The 18,443-nt window shown below is 42.1% G+C and overlaps 3 protein-coding genes across 7 annotated transcripts; 2 read left to right on the top strand and 1 right to left on the bottom strand.

Moving 5' to 3' along the window:
• Positions 1 to 191: 191 nt before the first annotated feature.
• slc8b1 (solute carrier family 8 member B1) lies at positions 192 to 8,067 on the top strand. Its single transcript, XM_029510302.1, has 15 exons — positions 192 to 450; positions 1,156 to 1,308; positions 1,692 to 1,744; positions 2,130 to 2,187; positions 2,285 to 2,390; positions 2,508 to 2,675; positions 3,431 to 3,544; positions 3,640 to 3,711; positions 3,814 to 3,944; positions 4,045 to 4,186; positions 4,313 to 4,434; positions 4,805 to 4,958; positions 5,060 to 5,140; positions 5,224 to 5,288; positions 5,436 to 8,067. The coding sequence occupies exons 1-15, from the start codon at positions 424 to 426 to the stop codon at positions 5,625 to 5,627; spliced, it is 1,638 nt and encodes a 545-aa protein (XP_029366162.1). The 5' UTR covers positions 192 to 423; the 3' UTR covers positions 5,628 to 8,067.
• tpcn1 (two pore segment channel 1) lies at positions 5,942 to 15,372 on the bottom strand. 2 transcript variants are annotated; one of them, XM_029510300.1, is made up of 26 exons: positions 12,345 to 12,709; positions 12,033 to 12,169; positions 11,041 to 11,217; positions 10,841 to 10,954; positions 10,624 to 10,754; positions 10,454 to 10,542; positions 10,305 to 10,339; positions 10,160 to 10,218; positions 9,909 to 10,008; positions 9,643 to 9,759; positions 9,408 to 9,532; positions 9,284 to 9,332; positions 9,120 to 9,183; positions 8,992 to 9,036; positions 8,834 to 8,890; positions 8,698 to 8,751; positions 8,521 to 8,593; positions 8,291 to 8,398; positions 8,035 to 8,196; positions 7,815 to 7,930; positions 7,587 to 7,633; positions 7,434 to 7,502; positions 7,211 to 7,307; positions 6,887 to 7,026; positions 6,717 to 6,797; positions 5,942 to 6,632 (listed from the first exon to the last, which is right to left on the bottom strand). In XM_029510300.1, exons 1-26 carry the CDS (start codon positions 12,451 to 12,453, stop codon positions 6,489 to 6,491), a joined length of 2,499 nt encoding a protein of 832 aa, XP_029366160.1. In that variant the 5' UTR covers positions 12,454 to 12,709; the 3' UTR covers positions 5,942 to 6,488. The 2 variants fall into 2 exon arrangements, with proteins under 2 accessions (XP_029366160.1, XP_029366161.1); XM_029510301.1 differs by lacking the exon at positions 12,345 to 12,709 and adding an exon at positions 14,719 to 15,372 and having other exon boundaries at positions 6,489 to 6,632.
• On the top strand, positions 14,068 to 18,069 carry drc10 (dynein regulatory complex subunit 10). Of its 4 annotated transcripts, none has more exons than XM_029510304.1 (6): positions 14,068 to 14,238; positions 14,696 to 15,885; positions 16,127 to 16,751; positions 16,917 to 17,126; positions 17,222 to 17,293; positions 17,659 to 18,069. In XM_029510304.1, exons 3-6 carry the CDS (start codon positions 16,128 to 16,130, stop codon positions 17,929 to 17,931), a joined length of 1,179 nt encoding a protein of 392 aa, XP_029366164.1. In that variant the 5' UTR covers positions 14,068 to 14,238; positions 14,696 to 15,885; position 16,127; the 3' UTR covers positions 17,932 to 18,069. The 4 variants fall into 4 exon arrangements, with proteins under 4 accessions (XP_029366164.1, XP_029366165.1, XP_029366163.1 ...); XM_029510303.1 differs by lacking the exon at positions 14,068 to 14,238 and having other exon boundaries at positions 14,252 to 15,516; positions 15,799 to 15,885; XM_029510305.1 differs by lacking the exon at positions 14,696 to 15,885.
• The last annotated feature ends 374 nt before the right edge of the window (positions 18,070 to 18,443 follow it).

The following is an 18,443-nucleotide window of genomic DNA, read 5'->3' on the forward strand; positions in this document are numbered from 1 at the left end:
TGAAGTACCCGCAGCCAAGAAACGGATAAACGGAAGAAGATGAATGAATGAATTATGTTTTGACATGTTTTTGTTTTCCTACTTTACACTCATTCAGATTTAACAAATGCTACACCCTGTGCTGTGAGCGGAGTTTTTGAGGAGTCCGTGAAACGCCCATGGGCGGAGCCTGAACACCATGTTCACAAACACTGATCGGACAGTCAGCTGGACGGACTCGGACTCGGACACCCTCCATGTACCGCAGCAGCCGGAGCTGCAGTCGTCCTTTTACGGCAGCTTGGTGACGCTCCGGACTGCAGCACTCCCCCACCGGCCCCACCATGGAGGCAGCCCCGGGTTAGAGTCTGTGGCCGCCGCTCCTGCAGCCCGTCCGGTGTCGGATCAGCCCAGCAGACCGGAACACAACACACACCGGCCACCATGTCCCCAAACGGCAACGTCGACCAGGTATGTGTGTGTGTCTCTGTGTGTGTCTGTCTCTCAGCAGATTTCTCGTCCTGTAACATGATCAGAGACTACAGGCCAGACTGGAGTGTTTCATCCATCAGTCTCCTGATCTGCAGAGCCTCCAGATACAGAAGTGTTTTGTTGTAGTTTACACAAAACATGGTGGTCCACTATATGACAGTGATGTAGATATTGTAGTGAACTGTACATCTGAGTACACTCGTTCAGATGAAGGTCCCCATCAGTGTTTAAATCGAATAAATCCACCTTTTATGAGAAGAATAGCACACCAAACCTGTGGACGGGATAAAGCTGACATTTGTCCTGGGGGCACCAGACACAGGAGGTCCCCGCTCCACTGGGCCACACTTCACATGTTGAAATTGAATGATGCCTCTGAAGTTCAGTGTAAACAAAAATGGTGAAGTCGTGATCAGAGCAGTTCCTGATGTGGAGCGGGCCCTGTCTAATTTAAAGGATCTATTATGTGACATTGTTTGGTGCAGACCTGAGCACTCACTGAGTTCCATTTATTATTTTGATCCAATCTCTGACGTCTGCCTTTAAGAAACTCATGAGACGTGTGAATTCAAGCTGATGCTGCAAGCTACTGCACGCCACAGTCACTACTTCAGTGTACGAGTATGGGGGCCAATGGGGACCCTCTGATTCATTTTGCATGTGTGTGTCTGTGTGTGTTTTCAGTGTGATGTTGTGATGAACCTCAGTGCTGTGGACCGATGTTCCTTCGTGAAGAAAACCCCGGACTGCTCCATGGAAGATGGCTTCATCAACTACCTTTATCTGGCCTTCTGCCTACTTCCTCCCAACCTCACACCTCTCACAATCACTTTTTGTGTAAGTGTGTGTGTGTGTGTGTGTGTGTGTGTGTGTGTGTGTGTGGACAGATCCAACAGTGCATTCACTTCAGCTGCACTAGCTGATCTTTTGAGGAAGTTAACTGTGGGAGAACTGGGGATGATCAAATATCTGAGTCAGTTCACTCTTTCCTTATTAGCACGTTTTCACAATCATGAATGAACTTCCCAGTCAAACGCGCTGTCATTTTCTCTGTGTATAAATGTAGCTCTGTGCATTACAGATGCAGAGTAACAGGATCTCTGTATTTGCATAGTTTTTTGTGCTCAATATGTTTAACCTACTTTGAATTTGTCTGAGTACAGCTGACTGCAAATTGGAAATAAAAGAATCTGACTTTTATTTCTTCTGCTTTGCCGCAGATCATATGGCTGCTCTGTCTGTTTGTCATTCTCGGACTTGCAGCATCTAAGTTGTAAGTATTCGTCATGTTGTCAGTTCCCTTTTAGCATCAGGGCAGTCACTTTGTGTAAATCATTTATTTTCATTGGTTAAAATGAAACCACATCATTTACAGCCTCCGCATGAGCAGACTTTCAGGTCACATGAAGAAGAGTCACATGATTGTTTTTTGTTTTTTAGCTGTTTATTGTCTAAGTTGAGTTATAAGATTATGAGATTTCCTCGAAGGAAGCCTGGATTGCTCTACATTTCTGCCCCCGTGGGCCTCAGTTTACTTACTGAACAAACATGGCAGCAGTGGGATGTTTTAAGAATCTGTACTAAATATGCTGAAATACTGTTGATCATTTTAAAGACGTACTGAGATGTGAGCGTCCTTTTTCACCATTTCTCCTCAGTTTCTGTCCCAACCTGTCAGCCATCTCCACAAGTTTGCACCTCACACACAACGTGGCCGTATCCTTCACCTCTGACCTGTCATTTCTTATGTTAGTAGCATTTTTCTCAATGTTTCCATTTATTTGCGAGCCATGTTTCTTTGACCTGTGCTGAGGGTGTGACATTTCTGGCTCTCGGTAACGGAGCTCCTGACATCTTCAGTGCTGTGGCAGCTTTCTCCCACCCACACACTGCTGGGCTCGCTATCGGAGCCCTATTTGGTAGGCGGGCACACACACACACACACAGAGGGGAAAAAAAAAATCAAGAAATGAAGCAATCTAAAATGAAAACCTGGTGGATTTTCCTTGATGTCTCTCTGATGTCTCTCTCCACAGGAGCTGGTATATTTGTCACCACAGTAGTTGCCGGCAGCGTGGCGCTGGTCAACCCTTTTCCTGTGGCCTCTCGTCCATTTCTACGTGATGTCATCTTCTATATGGCTGCAGTGTTTTGGACTTTTGTCATGCTGTACAGAGGAAGTACCACATTGGGAGAAACCCTGGGTACACACTGGCTGCGCACACACACATACACATACACATAATGAGGCATTAACCATTTTAAATTGTTTTAATGTAATGAAATTAATTTCATTCAGCCTATGACGGCTAGCCAGGCAGACTATTCTTCTAATTTCAACTGCATATTTACTTCAATACATTAATGTAGAATAAAATACATGACATTAAATACATTGATGTCTGGTGAGGGTGTACCTTGCCCTCACCTAATGTGAGCTGGGATTGGCTCCAGCAACCCCATGCGACCAGAAACAGATAACAGTGGAAGATGAATGAATGAATGAACACATGGAGTGAAGGAAGTCAGTTGCTACCACTGTGTTTATAACCATAAAACTTACCTTTAAAAAAATCTGGGACGTATAAATACATTTTTGTGATATTCAATGATTGTTTATATTTTGATACAAATTCTAATCCAGAGAAAAATCTGAAACTCTAATGTATTTGTTCCTTTTCTTTCTGGTTCAAACAAATATCTCTTCTTGCTGTCACAGCAATTTTCTCACTGAAAACAATCCAGAGTGCAGATATAAAGGTCACCAAGCCATACTTTCTGTGAATCACACAATGGTGCACAGACACAGCAGGCACTTTGTGTGTGTGTGTGTGTGTGAGACAACACACGTTGACTGCAAAGAAAACCAGTAAATATTTAGCGGATGTTTAAAGGTTGTTTACATGCACAGAACTCATCAACATTTTGATGCTCTCTTGGTGTCATTTCCTTTTTTTAGGGTATTTGAGCCTCTATGGCGTGTACGTATTGACTGTTATCATCAGTGCATATATCTACAACCGGCAAAAACTTTTGAGGAATATGAGTGACCACAATGTTGCACATGTTCAAGGTTAGACACACGTGTACAAATACATGCAAACAAAACAATGAAAACCATGTTCTCAAATGGCCAGTGATTATATATTTTTTTTTATTTTACTGCAGAGTTTCACTCATCCGATTCATCGGATGATGACTTTCCCTGCCTGACCGGTGGGACTGTTCAGCATGAGGATGGTAGGAAAGCAGCAGCATCCTTTGAACCACAACTCAAGTGATACACACCAGGATTTTTCTGCAAGATCAGGACTGTAAAGTGTGTGTGTGACTTTGTTTCAGGTTCAGAGTACAGCCTACTTCAGACACACTCTGAGTCCACAAGCCAGATCTTTCTGAGCTCTCTGAACCCGATAGACAACAGGAAGTGGAGGAGGAAATCACGGAGGTGGAAAGTGCTCAAAGTACTAAAGGTTTGTGTGTGTTTGGACTGAGCTCATTGAAAGTCTAGAAACCATTTTAAAATGTTCTTGTGATGGAAAATATCTTGCAATAGTGTCCTGTGTTCATCAGACACCTATAGAAGTCTTGCTGCTGCTGTGTATCCCCGTGGTCGACCCTGACAGAGCAGACAGGAACTGGAAACGGCCACTGAACTGCCTCCATCTGATCACTGCTCCCCTGGTGTGTGTGCTCACCTTCCAGTCTGGAACATGTAAGTGCGTTACATTTCAAGAACGAGGCACCAGGACAAACTGCCCCAACCGCTACTCGTTTAAATCACCACGCTGCAATATCCTGTTGCCCTTTCCTCACTTTGTTTCTCTTGGCCAACGTCTAGATGGAAGTCACATGATTCAAGGGGAACTACCTGTCTGGCTGTTGACTCTTCTGCTGGGACTCTTTCTGTCTGCCATTGTCTTCTTCACCACCAAGAATGAAACCCCTCCCAAATACCATCCAGTCAGTATTTAATTCAAAATAAACTGATACTGTTCAAATTATGCAAAACACCCTTTTTGGAGGTGAGTTTTGGGTTTTGGGGGGGTGGAGGTGGAGGAGTCCACTGCCATTCTGTTGTCCCAGCTCTGAAGAACTCCAATTTTTACCAAGTTAGCATGATGAAAATACATGTAACATTATGATGGTGCCATTAGTCCATTATCATCACTCTCTGCCTTAATTAGAATCAGTGCTACTAAAATTAGGTATTGAATTTTTATTTATTTATTTATTTTTTTACAGTGTATGTATTTGTTTTTCTCATATGGTGATGCATTTGTTGTTCCATGTCTGCATGTGGCTCTGATTTTCTGTTGTTATGCCTCCCCAGCTGTTTGCCCTTATGGGCTTTGCGGTGAGTGCAGTGTTGATCAGCGCTGCAGCCTCTGAAGTGGTCAGTCTTCTGCACATGCTCGGTGTGGTGCTCAGCCTCAGCAACACGGTGCTGGGACTAACTCTGCTGGCCTGGGGCAACAGCATAGGAGGTGACATTTGTGAACGCGATGCTTTTATCCAAAACATCAACAGTTATATGTGTTTGTACTTAAAATCAGTAACACGTGATCTGTATGCCTCCTGTTTTCAGACTGTTTTGCAGACATCACCATCGCCCGACAGGGTTATCCACGGATGGCCATATCTGCTTGCTTTGGGGGCATCATTTTCAGTATCCTTACCTTCACACAAGAATTAATCTTCCAGTATAAAATCGCTTGCTGTCAACTGTGTCCTTGACTACATTTCCTTCAGATATGCTGTTTGGAGTTGGTTTGGGATGTCTGTTGCAGATGCTCAAAACACAGTCTAATGTTCAGGTAATCATCACTGTCAATGTACAAATTAAGAGTTTAAAACTGGTCAAATGCACTGAGAAAACAGTGAACAAGGCTTGTTTTGTAGCCCATGCACATTAATCATTTTTGTTTTGGGTTGGGTTTTTTGTTTTTTTTTTTTCTCCTCAGTTTGAATCGGAGGGCTTGCTGATGTGGATTCTTGCAGGAGCTCTGGGTTTGTCTCTGGTCCTTTCCTTTATTATTATTCCACTGCGCCAGTTCCACATGGATCGAGCCTACGGAGTCTTTCTGCTTGTCTTCTATGCCATCTTCCTACTCATTGCACTGCTCACAGAGTTTGGCCAGATCCACATGGCATAGACCTAAAAGTGAGGTCTGGAATCACTGTGCCAAAAGACATTTTCTTCTACAGGTGCACTACTTATCGTTTTTTGTTTTTTTTTTTTTTTTTTATTGGAACCGCTGAAACAGGTAAAACTGATGTAAACAATCATTTTTTTACTCAGGGAGAGCTGAAACTGATCACACTGCCTTTATTCAGCTTCTTGTTTAGGGGGAAAATTTGTACTTTGAATGAACTAAATGTGTCAAAGTTGCATTGGGGGAACTAAACATTTGGGCTTGGTATTGTATTTGAAGGTCATAATTACATTACTGTGATGATAAAAAAAAAAAACATTTGACATCAATGTATTTGACAATATGAACCATTTATTAAAATCCCTTATTAGCTAACTCAAATACATTACAGAATAAGAAGTTATATAAAAGTAAAACACTTTGAGTCTGTGGAGACATTAGTTAGGAGAGACACTGTAAATGTTTTAAGCTGAAAGGCGTGTAAGTCTTCATACGCTTGGTCTTAAGACAACTTAGAAGTGTCTGTGTTAATACTGATCAGAGGAGCCATTAAACTAAGGCGTCAGGTTTAAGTACTACATGATTTACTAGAGTTCACAAAAGGCCAACAGCAGGACACATACACAACATACTTGTGGTACGAGCTTCCTCATGACGTTTGCTGCAGTCTTGGCAAAGGCCAGAAAAAAAGGGCAACGTTCAACGCTCCCATCAGAGCAACGGACCTGCACTGCTGTGTCTGTCTGCTGTGACATCAACTCGCCTGTCTCAAACCAGTCAAGTGTCCCACTGTTGCACTGTTTCTCAGCATCACTGAAACACTGAGATCCTGCTGTGTTTGTACCTCTTTCACACTGTGTGTTAGTTGATGCTGTGAGGGCCGGTCTGTGAGTTGAGCTGAGGCTCTGGGAAGGGAGACGGGTCAGAGACAGGGCTGTCCAGATTCTGCTCCAGGCTTTGGTCTGGTTGAGGCAGGTTTTCCCTTGAATACTCTGCATACCACTCCTGAAGAGATATGATGCAGAAAAGGTCAGGAAGGCCCAACTCGTCACCGTCATGGTATTCAGTATTATTTCTTCACTCCCCTACCTGCATCTCTTCTTCATACATTTTCATGCTGAGGTCACTTTTTGTCCTAGATCTGCGTCCCAGGTAGACCAGAGACAAATGCTGTGCACATCACAGCACAAGGGAAAGCTGGTCAGTGGGACTTCACAGTAAAAACAGCTTATTATGTGCTGCTGTGTTTGTGTCCTTACCCCACTCCTGTCCATAGCTTGTAGGACTCCCTGTAGAGAGCTGAGGGAGGACGCTCCGGGGCAAGTCTGCTTGTACAGCTCCAGAGTGGCTAGAGCTTCATCCCGGCTCACCTCTACTTCGAACACGATCCCATTCTCATCTACACACAGAAGTTAAAAATCACTGATCATTCATTCACACTCCACAGTACTGGCAGCTGAAGATGGAACAAATATCATGTCAAAGCAATTTATCTGATTGTCTGCAGAAATACATGATGGTTGTTAAATTTTACAGATTCCATAGATTGTGTACATAATATCCACACAGGTACACTGCCTCACCCTCTGGGTTCTCCAGCGATTCCCGGTTCTTGCGGCTGTAGTTCATGCGAAACACAAAGGCATCCAGGATGAATGCTACAATGATGGTCATCACCACCTGCAGCGCACAGACAGCAGGACAAACACATCAGGGCACATTCCCAGGGTCAGGAAAAAGATAAGAATGTATAGATAATACGGTTACAAACACGCCACAGACTGTCGGCGCCCGCACGGGCCTCACCATGGTAACTATGTAAAAGGTCATGAAGTACAGACGGCTCCAGTGGCTTGTCATTGAAGTCACGCCTTCCTGTGACAGTAAACAGAGCAGCAATCAAACACTGAGACCTTCTGATCAATGACAAGATTGCAGAGATAAATGATTTGGTCCTACCATGGTGATGTACCAGTTATTAACCACAGTCAGTTCAAAGAGGGTCACTGGAGATCAAACAAAAGGGGAAACGCATTAAAACTGATTTCTCATTACGGATTCATGGGCTTGTGGTCTGCATGCACAGACAATATCGGGAAGGTCGTACCTACAATCATTGGTTTTAGTCTTTTCAAGACATTTATGGACAATAATGCAAATATTATGATTATATGCAAAGTGATTTACCAAAGCTGCTGAGGATGTTATTGAAGTTATTGAGATAATAGTAGCCTTCTTCCAACACTGTTTTATTGCCATATGTGATGTTGATTTGTCTGTAGGAGTCTGCCACTGTGCTGGTGCTGAGACAAAACAAAAATGAATGGAATGACAAGTTACAAGGAATGAACATTCATTTATCCTCTTATGTTACCAGCTACGGAAGAATACAGAAGACGAGACTCACTTGCAGCAATTAGGGAAAACCACATCTGCAAAAAACTCCATCCCCACAATTGCAAAGGAGTAGTAGAAGATGATTAATGTCAAGCCCAGACTTGCCATCCTAGGGAAGAGCTCAAACATGGTGTCCAAGACATTACGATACCGCTGCTTTATCTTAAACAAGCTGTCAAAGAGGACACATTCAAGTTAAAAGAGGAACCATAAACAACACTTGTAGATTTTCTGCTGATATTGTAAAAGTAGAAATGAAAGCACACCGGAGCAGCTGAAGAGGTCTGAGCACTACAATGAAGTAAAACGGCTCCATATCGAAGGCCAGAGCAATCAGGCCCAGGAAGGCAAACACTGTCACGGAGAAGTCAAACCTGGGAAAATGAACAAATGGGAATATCACTTAAAATACTGAACCCCTGTTTGGAATATGCTTTAATCACTTTTCGCTATAATTTAGGTTTGCACCAAAAAATAAAGTCTGTCATTTACTCACAGATTCCACCCAGAGCTGAAATAAGCCATCGGTCCCAAACCTGTAATTTTGAGTAACACCTCTACACCATAAACTAAAAGTGGAAAGGTAAAAATAGTGTTAATGACAGTGTAAGTGAACAGTTACTGTTGAATCAATACCGATTTTTACGTGAGAGGGAGACTGTGTTTTACTCACTGGTCAGGAAAACAATGTAACTCCAGGGAACAAATCTGGACCATGAAAATCCACCTTAAGAAGGAGAAGAAGGTGCGACATCTGGACCTCAACATTCTTTCCTAAAGTAAATTAATGTTGTCGAAAGAGATCTTACTATTTAGCGTGTACGTCTCCACAAGGATCCACACCCCGTTGATGGCCACCACCACATCTGTAGTCACAGGAAATAGTTAAAAGCTTTGTAAACACACTTTGTCTCGATATCTTTGAGGACATTTGTGAGATTGTGAGAGTGTAAATGATTTCACTTACACATGGCATATTGGAAGGCCTTCGACTTAACCAGCAAGTTGATTCCTGTCAGTACAGAGGAAAGCACTGACAATAAGGAACTGGGAGATTTGTTTAGTCTAATAACCAAGGCAGAAGAAACCACTTGCCTTTGAAAATGAGGAAGGTCGTGTGTGGTAGATCATCAAACCAATGTTCTCCACTGCGTCGCGCCTAAACAAAAAACATATACACAGCACTCAGTGGCAAAACAGAAGCAAAGACAGCAGAAAAAGTAAATGATAACTACACAGTGCAGTTTAAGGCTGCTTACCTTCCATTTAAGGCCGGTGACCTCATAAAACTTATAAAAGTCCTGTAGACTATAGCAGAGCAGACATGAAAATGTAACAGTGCTATTAACTCAGAGTGAAGTAAAATAAAAGTCAGACTGTTACCTGAGCATGGGAGCCCCTGAGGTGTTAAGAGCTTTAAATGTAAGGAAGCGGTCTCTTGCAGACATGCGTGGTCGGTAAAAACGCATTAGACCATCAAACTGCTTCAGTGACACACCCAGCGGCCTCTGGAGGGGAGAGAGCAGTGACATCAGGCACAGAGGCCATGACTGCTTTGTAACATAAATGGAATGAAATATACAGCGCATTACGATCCGTTAAAACAGTGAGGTCATACCTGCCGACTGACTAACAGCTGGAAGGCGTGGTCAATAGCAGAGCGTTTGTGAAGCAGGAGAGATTTAAACTTCATCTTCTCAACATCATTAAATGTATCAAACACAACTGCCAGGAGCTGGAGAGACAGACAAAGATCATAACAATGTTGTGAGGCTGGTGAGCGATCACAGAAAATGGACACGAGCCATAGACACAGAAAGTAACTGCTAATACAGTGACATGGTAGGTTGGACATTTTAGAAGTGCTGACAAGGTTATTTGTACCAGGTTCATGATGAAGTAGAGCTCTATAGAGAGGTAAACAATGAAGAAGACACAGGACCAGCGGTTCTTGGAGTAAGCTGGCATCATTACGTCAGGAAAACTAAAAAAAAAAAAAAAAAAAAGAGGAATGAAGAATTACAAAAAGAAATTTTTGTCACTCAGCTGAAATTCGAATGAAGTGGATGAAAAAAAAAAAAAAAGATGCTTTGGTCTGACAAAAGGAAGTACCTCACATGTGATATTGTACTTACTTAGCTGTGGTCAATAGCACAAAAAGACTGACGAGGCTGTTCTCCAGAGTGTTGAAGTACTGTGGACAGAAGAGAAGGTTTGAGTCACGGAATCTGACTACAATTGTGACAAAACCCAAAGACACAAGCATCACCCAAGACTTACCGGGTCTGCAGTGTTTGGAGAAAACAGGCAGAAACCTGGAGGAGACAAAAAGGCAAATATGAGTAACAGAAAAAAAACTGACCCCTAACTTAACTTCAGAAGAAGGGAGCATTTATGTAATAAAGGTTCAATCATACGTTCATTCTTACCCAAGATAGCGAATATAACCATGAAGAAAAGCAACAGCAGGAGGATGTCAATAAAAGGTGGGAGGGACTGGAAGATCTGACGCAAGTTTCTGAGTGAAAGAATCTGTCAGTCACAAGTGCGTTCAGCAGTTAAACTTGTGGTGTATGCATGTTTAAAGGGCTGTATGTACCTTCGCACTGCACCACAGTATCTACAGTCCACCAGGAATATGGGCCTGAGAGCTCGTGTCACCCGCACATGGGATGTCTGTCTGATCAGAACCACAATGGCCTCCACAAACTGTAGCAGCAACACACATGTCTGTGCAAAGAGAAGCGATAACATGAATAACATACAGTGACATCAGAATTAGTGTGATCAAAAACAAGTCATCATGTATGAGTTACCTTCACCATGGTCCTCTTGTGTCGAATGAAGGTGTGGAAACCTAACCAGCGCAGTTTCATGCATAGCTCAAATGCCACCATAACCAAAGCCAAGAGCTCCAGTGTGGCATGGACCTACAGTGGCGTCACAAACACGGGAGCTTTTACAGTGACCTCGGTGTACAATCTACTGGATGTGTTTTTGCGTGTTTGTCACTCACGTAGACATCCAAGCGCAGTGAGGGCACAGCGGGAGCTTCGCACAACGACAGCATCATCAGCAGCAGGCCTGTCAGGAGCTCCATCATGTAGAACAGATGGTTGTGGGCAAACAGGTACGCTGCCAGTGCCTTTGGGTTTCGAGGATGGGTGAAGAACTTATCATTGTTCTCTCCTTCCTGCACAGGCACAATTTAAAAAGACGCACATAAGACACCTCCTGAACAGCTAATGTCTGACCATAACGGAGCAGTATATGAGCTATACGTAACACACAGCAGGAGCTAAATCTGACAGATTAACATGATAACGCTGAACACATGTAGTAACTGCTCTGTCACGTTCACTGCTGGAACAGAGCCATTAGTAATGATCAAATCAACTCAGACTTCATTTGTATAGGACTCATACAAAAAAATAAATGTTGCACAAAGTGCTTTATATAGACATAAGACTGCACCCATTCCAAAAGTATTCATCTAACTAAATGACAAACCAAGTAAAAACAGGAACCAACGCACAGAGGAAACCCAGATTTTCCAATAAAATGTTTACACTCATGGTATTAAGAATAAAACAAAAAATAAAATGTTAAAGTAGAAAAAGACTAACTATAACAAGATATTAAGATGTAATCCAAAATCAAATTAGAATAAGATACCACACCATTAAATAATAGTTCATAAAATGTAAATGGCATATCGAAATCAATAAGACATACTAATTAAAAAATTAAATAAAATGATGAATAAATAAGTTAACCAAATAAAACAAACAAACAATCAGTTATTATTAACCATCTAATTCCCTATGTGTGCCCCTTCTTTTGTAATTTCTACCTCCCTGTAAATTTACTTACTTCCTGCAGCTGTTCATTATGTGATTACAGCTCTTTGAAAGGGCACATGGTTTAGTTATCTACAGCGATAGAGTTCAGAGGATGCAATAAAAGCCATCATGTGAAAATGTTAACCATACTCTTGTTGCTCTGTACCTGCAGGTAGATGGCTGCCTCCTGGTAGTTCATCTCCCAGCTTTGCCGTAAAGACGCGTTTTGGGCTCTATGGTTTTGTGGCCCGGGAGTGGAGATCACAGAGTTGTTCACTATGTCATAGTTTCCTCCACCTCCATCTGAAAGAAAACACACAAGTGTGAGTATTTTTGATACAGCCCTCATTTTCATAGGGAAGAAAAACTAACGTGAAATTTCACTTTTCATTTTCATGCCTATTATTTACATATTTAATTAATATTTACCATATTTAGGTCTCACATACAAACAGCACATAGAGGAGTGTGTGCCTACCAGTGCAGTCTTGTTTTAACTGTAAGGCATAGGATGAGCTCACTACAGGACTTTCAATATAGGTCTGATCTTCATGGGAACCAGCTGCCTGCCCACATAAGAACTCCATTGATCAGTGTGGATTTGTCCGTGTCTCTCACTTGTGTGAGTGTATTATGGTCCCTGAATCCAACACACAAACATGTGCATCTGTGTGTGCGTGTCAATCACAGTATCCTGGTCTTGTTCCAGCATCCACGCACATCTGGAGATAAAAATGGTCAAACATTCCACCCAGGCTTGATGCAAACTCCAGAAACACAGTCACAAGTAGTAGTCCTGATTTGGGTCTTCACCTCTCCAGAAATATCCCGAATCAATGTGAAACTGGAGACAGAACGCTGCTCAAAACAACACTGACGGTGCTCACAACAGCCAGCACAACTTTGACTGGTGTTTGTTGCTTTTACAAAAACGTCTCTTCCAGTCTCTATGACCAGAGATACTGTAGTAATAACCAGTAACAGTAAAATGGGACACCCTTCTGTCTTGGCAGCAGAGTTTGAACTTTAAACTGTGCTCAGTCAGTCAGCTAGAGAGTCACATTGGCTATTATGTGTCCTTCCTGCCACAGACAGGATACATACGCACGAAGGATAAACCACAGGAGGAATTAATTCTGTGCTCCAGGACTGCTACTGTCAGATTCAGTCGACAGGGATAGCATCGAACATTGTAACAACATTTAGTAAGCATGCACTGTTTGCAGAATGAACTCATTAGTACAGTAAGGATTCAATCCAAATGAAGTTAACATTCTCGAATAAGATTAATTTACAGATTTGTGGTCTGATTTAAACAGGATCTAATTAAGATGAATCACAAATTCTTTCTTGAATAAGTAATCTCTCCGTGGGTTTTTCTGCAGCTGCCTATTTTAGTCCTTTGTGAGTTTATCTGGGCGACCTTCCCGCACACTGTACATCACATGTTTCTGCTTTAGGCAAAACTCTGGAATAAAATGCAAGTCTCAGAAGTACACTCCCAGACGTTTCCTGTCCAACATGACCACAGCTGATTGAGCTGAAGTGCGAAAATCAGATTCCAGTCCAGTGGCAGTCTTATTCTGAGAGAAGTGCTCCCCGTGTCTGCCGATTGCCATTCCAACCACTCATTTGTTTGAGAACAATTACATGTTTTTAGAGCTCCCACTCAATAACATGATGGGGTCAGGCTCAGCACGTTACAAACAAACTCAGCAGTCATGACTGTAGCTCCTTGGAAAAACCAAATCAACTTCTGTGTTGATCTGAAGGGTCCTCATCACCAGCAATAAAACTTAACTCCAAACTTCTATCCAAGCATGTGATTTGTCACTGAGGTGATGTAATGCAGACTTCTTTCAGAGTGTCCAGGTTCAAACTCCCTCTCTTTCCAGAAAACTCCAACAGTAATAATGGTCAGCACTCCTGGATATCCTCATAAAAAATTACAACAACAACAACAAAAAAAACAAAAAACAAAAACAAAAACAAAACAAAACACCTCTGCTCTTCCTGTTCACCACCAGAGCCAGAGAATATGGTTCAGTGAGCTCACACACACAAACACACTTACACATAGCCTACAGACATTCACACACATGAGCAACAGGGAGGGGCTGCAGAGTCCACTATCTGCTGAGGCAGCAGTTTCTCAGATGGGTCATTTTGTAGCTTATATGTGAGGAACACAAAGGCGGTAGGATTACTATGTGGAGTGGATGCATGGATACCCATATATAGTGTGTATGCACACACGTGATCACAAGAGCCTATGTGATCACAATATGTTTTGTCATTTAAAGAAGCGTGGCCTGGACTTGCAGTAGGTATGCAGCTGTCTGTCGACTTCAGACCCCATCAGTGCAAACCTGGTAAGTAAATGAGCATTGACTTCTTTTAAGAAATATATAACAATTCACATTTTACAACAAAGTTTTTGTTAAAAAAAAAACAAAACACATCAGACAAAGCTTAAGATACAGATACAAAAACAATGCATCACCACGCAGGCAAAATAAGATGTGAGGTCATTAATACTGCTATTTTTCTAATTCAGTCATGCTGAATCTCATAGTTTCTTCTTGCTATTTCATTCGATGGCACAAAACTATAAAGATCGGACACAGTCATCGGTTGATTGCAATGCAATAACACTAAAACCACCATAAAGCTGAAGCAGCATCCGCCTCACTGCACATCACAACCTTCGTTACGCAGCTGATGTATTAGACTGCACTTTTTTTTGTGATGGCCAACTCCGGTGTGTTTGTGCTTCCCCTGTTTATGCAACACTTTGCCACGGTCGTGACGGGCAAACTCACACTGGAGGATGAAGAGAAAGCCCAACTTACTCTCGTCTGCTCTCTCGGTGTCCTCGTTGAGCAGACCGCTGTTTGCTTCGTCCCAGGTCAAAATGAGAGGCACGTCGTCATCGGACTCCATTCCGACGGACTAACAGGCTGTGGAGCCGCCTTGCTTTTGTAGTGCCCAGCTGGAGATGACCTAAGAAGCTAAATAACTAATGTGCTTTGCAAACCGCGACACAAGCGCACATCTTGAGTGCTAATGTCTGCGATTTTAACCTTCAGGTGTTGGCTAACTGACCGACTTCGGTGCTAGCCGAGATAACATCAGGTCCAAATGTCTGTGGGGACGCAGCAAGTAACCGGGATTTTAAGTCCAAGGGAAGTTAATGCCTGGTGGCAGCACATTTGGTTTTTGTTTCGTCCTTGATGATATCTGTCACCCAGTCAACTGGATCTCTGTCCTCCGGGCTAACAAGCTCAGACAGCCCGTCCATTGCAGCACCGTCATGGCACGGCGGGTTTAGTGCAGGATAACAGATTCCTCTTCGTGCTCTGGCGATATATAATCTAATCCAGAGCACGCCCGCTTTACTTTCGCTTTAAAATGTTCGCAAACAACAAAAAGGACACAACAGGAGCCCCGGGGAGAGACGGCGTCCACCACATCCACCGATACATCAACAAACCTTCGCGACACTGAAGCAGCTCACGGCAGCTTAAGTGACCGTTACCGGCATTTCAAAATAAAAGCCGGTGGTTGTAATACGGCTGACTCGTGTTGGTGGTTTCCTAGCAACGGCGTGGCGACGGTCAACACTGTTTTCTGACAGACTGAGCCGACAGGTATGAGACTTTACACCTCTATAAACCCATATTTCCATTCATTTTGAATTTTAAAAAGTCTCCCTTGAATAATAATTTTCTCTGAAAGGCAGTGTAATATACCAATAACGCCAATGTAGCCCATAAGAGTATCTGTGCTGTGATAGATAATAATCCTGACCAGAGGCTAAAGGGGCCTACGTGAGATACTCATACATACTCATACACAGAAACTGCTCATTTGTCTAATTTGTCTAGCTTCAACCTAATCCATGTTTTCATGACAAGAGTTGTGACTTACAGATTTTCTCAGCGGAGTTGCTTTGAGTCTCCACATCACATTTAAGTGACTGGCAAAGCAGCCTGCAGCTGTGTGACTCAGCCGTAAAGGTGAGCCAGAAACTTTACACTTTCAGCACAAGAATTTGAAAGCTGACGTGTTAAACTTTCTGTACTGGGAGGGCACCGGCCCATAGACAAAAATTATTTAATATGGCAGGTTTAACTGAAATCGATTTGTAGAAATCAAATTAGCCAAACTAACAACATAACTGCAAGTAAGTGTATATAAGCCATATATAAAATTTTATGCATTAGTTTTTGTCATGTTTCATTTATTCCTACTATCTAGTATGTCTGAGAAGGGGGCAACCGCACTGGTACAGACCCAGTTGGATGATTCTCCAAAAATCCGCAAAAGGTCACAGAAAAAGCAGCTCTCCCTTGAGGCTCAGCGAATCTCAAGAACGCTAGAAAACTGCATCGGTCAAATGGAAATTGTGGCAGCACTGCCGGCCATCCTCCACTTAAACAGTGAGTCTGCTGTTGTGGATGAGGACCTGAGTGGGCTGCTGCGAAAACATCAAATACTGAGTGACAAACTGGAGACACTGCAGGGTTTCAAGCAGAAGTCAGAGGGAGAAGATGAAGAAGCAAGGACGAGAGCAAAGGCTCAGCTTGAGAAGGAATTCAAGAACTCTGTCAGGGACCTGCTCAGGCTTGTCCGAGCTCATCCACATGCCATTTTTTATTTGAGATCTGAGGGAGGGATGGAAGTGGGAGAGTGTGAGAATAAACTAATTAGAGAGCTAAAGATGTTTCACAGTCACATGTCAGTGAAGTTGCTGACCAGTGTTCAAGAGGAGCAGCAGCTGATCTTCCAAAAGCCCGCACCTCCATCCCCTCCTCAGAACCTCCAGCACATTGCTCTACAGGAGGAAAAAATAACTGCAGCCAGGAAAGAAATAGACGAAAGGGTGAGGCATCACACTGATCATTTTCATAAAAAAAAAAAAAAAAGTCTTGCTTATGACATGTAAAACATGCTTAGATGACACTGGAGGAAAAAAAAACTTTTGTGAAATATACACTATACTCTTGACTTTCTCCCTGCCTGCTATGTCTTTTTGTTTGTATCACAGATTTATCTGGAAAAAAATGAGATTATAAAATTAGAGCATTCTTTGCAAGAGAACAACCCACAAGAAGTGAGTGTGTCATTTGCAGCCAAGCAGCCACATATCATGTTATCAGAGAAACAGGCCAGTATGAAACAGGAAATGGATCAACTAAATGTTCAACTCAACAATTTGATCCTTGAGAACAGACGGGCGGAGAAAGCACTCAAAGAGGTAAGTTTATTTTATGTAGTATTTCACAGTCAACGTTTCATATTTCTATTTAAACCAACGTCAGTCAGTACTGTTTTTTTTTTTTTTTTTTGCAGACTTGTGAAAAAGTGGAGACAGAAATTGAATTCTTGCTCCAAAGGTTTGATGCTGAAATGGAGGAAAACCAGGTACAAACTCAACAGTGTCCAAAGATATTACAAACTTTTTCTTTTCTTCAGATGTAGAGGTTTAAAAAATTATCTCCACAAAAGACCTGTCAGCATTTTCCACAGCTTTCAATTGTATCTTAATTATATCTAGACAGCTGATGGAGAGAATAGAATCTTATGCTGAAAGGATTTTTCTTTTCAATGTCAGGATGTTCAGTATCTGTGAAAGGAGAAAGGATAAATTCTGTATTTATTTAGCACAATGTATTTGCTTTTATTTTTAACTTTCTATCATTTTCCATCACTGCTCATCACGTGTGTCTATCTCTCTCTCTTCTCTTTGCACTCCGGAACACTATTACTGCCATGAAAACCACTCTCAGGCTGAACTAGAACTGAATACAATAGAAAATGAAAGAGAGGAGGAGGAACTAAGCAGGTTGGAAAAACCTTTTTCTGTCTTAGAGGAAGAATACAATGACATCTTGGAGAAGCGACAACTGGCAGAGGAGAAGCGTGAGCAGGAGATGAGGGAGCTGGCCTTGAAGACCAGAACTGCCATTTTAGCCCAAGCCTGGTGGAGGGGTTACAGCACTCGCAAGGCCTTAAAAAACAAGGTTAAAAGCAAGAAGGCCAAAAAGGGCAAGAAGAAATAAACCACTGACTCGTTTCATCACACTTCATCACACACTCACACTTTTAAAAAATTATATTTTAGATTTTTTTTAATTGGTCTGCTTTTTAAAAAGTCTGTTGAGCTAATAAAATTAAAAGCCAGAGTCAGTGTGTTTGTGTTTTAGGTCATGTTTTACAATAAAGAAATGTTTTAAACCAGTATTTTCTTTCTCTGAGAACTACTGAAAATGCACAACATTCAACACTTGGGTATTTGGACAGTGTTTTGCAGGAGAAGACATCAAACTAATAGATGATGAAACAGCAACAGATACTAAAATATTTTGTTTAAAATCATTTACAATCCACGTCGACACAATTTTTGTTGCATTATTGCACGAGTAGAAGTGATAGATTGTTTGTCTGTTGCATAGCAACTGCCATGCAGTATGTGCAGGCAGCCTTATTAGCGAGAGCAAATCATAGTCTTTCCTGTCTAATACTACTATTAATTTAACTCTTTTTCCACACTTATAAAAACAATGGCTCACTT

The sequence above is a fragment of the Echeneis naucrates genome, chromosome 9 (genome assembly GCF_900963305.1).
Source record: "Echeneis naucrates chromosome 9, fEcheNa1.1, whole genome shotgun sequence".
Classification (NCBI taxonomy): domain Eukaryota; kingdom Metazoa; phylum Chordata; class Actinopteri; order Carangiformes; family Echeneidae; genus Echeneis; species Echeneis naucrates.

Coding starts and splice junctions, on each gene's coding strand:
- slc8b1 (XM_029510302.1), top strand. CDS start 424: ATGTCCCCAAACGGCAACGTCGACCAG. Junction 2,391..2,507: donor CGCTATCGGAGCCCTATTTG/GTAGGCGGGCAC, acceptor CTCTCTCCACAG/GAGCTGGTATATTTGTCACC. Junction 5,289..5,435: donor AAACACAGTCTAATGTTCAG/GTAATCATCACT, acceptor TTTTCTCCTCAG/TTTGAATCGGAGGGCTTGCT.
- tpcn1 (XM_029510300.1), bottom strand. CDS start 12,453: ATGGAGTTCTTATGTGGGCAGGCAGCTGGTTCCCATGAAGATCAGACC. Junction 8,891..8,991: donor GGCCTTCCAATATGCCATGT/GTAAGTGAAATC, acceptor CTGTGACTACAG/ATGTGGTGGTGGCCATCAAC. Junction 7,634..7,814: donor TAACATCCTCAGCAGCTTTG/GTAAATCACTTT, acceptor TTTGATCTCCAG/TGACCCTCTTTGAACTGACT.
- drc10 (XM_029510304.1), top strand. CDS start 16,128: ATGTCTGAGAAGGGGGCAACCGCACTGGTACAGACCCAGTTGGATGAT. Junction 16,752..16,916: donor GGAAAGAAATAGACGAAAGG/GTGAGGCATCAC, acceptor TTTGTATCACAG/ATTTATCTGGAAAAAAATGA. Junction 17,294..17,658: donor CTGAAATGGAGGAAAACCAG/GTACAAACTCAA, acceptor AACCACTCTCAG/GCTGAACTAGAACTGAATAC.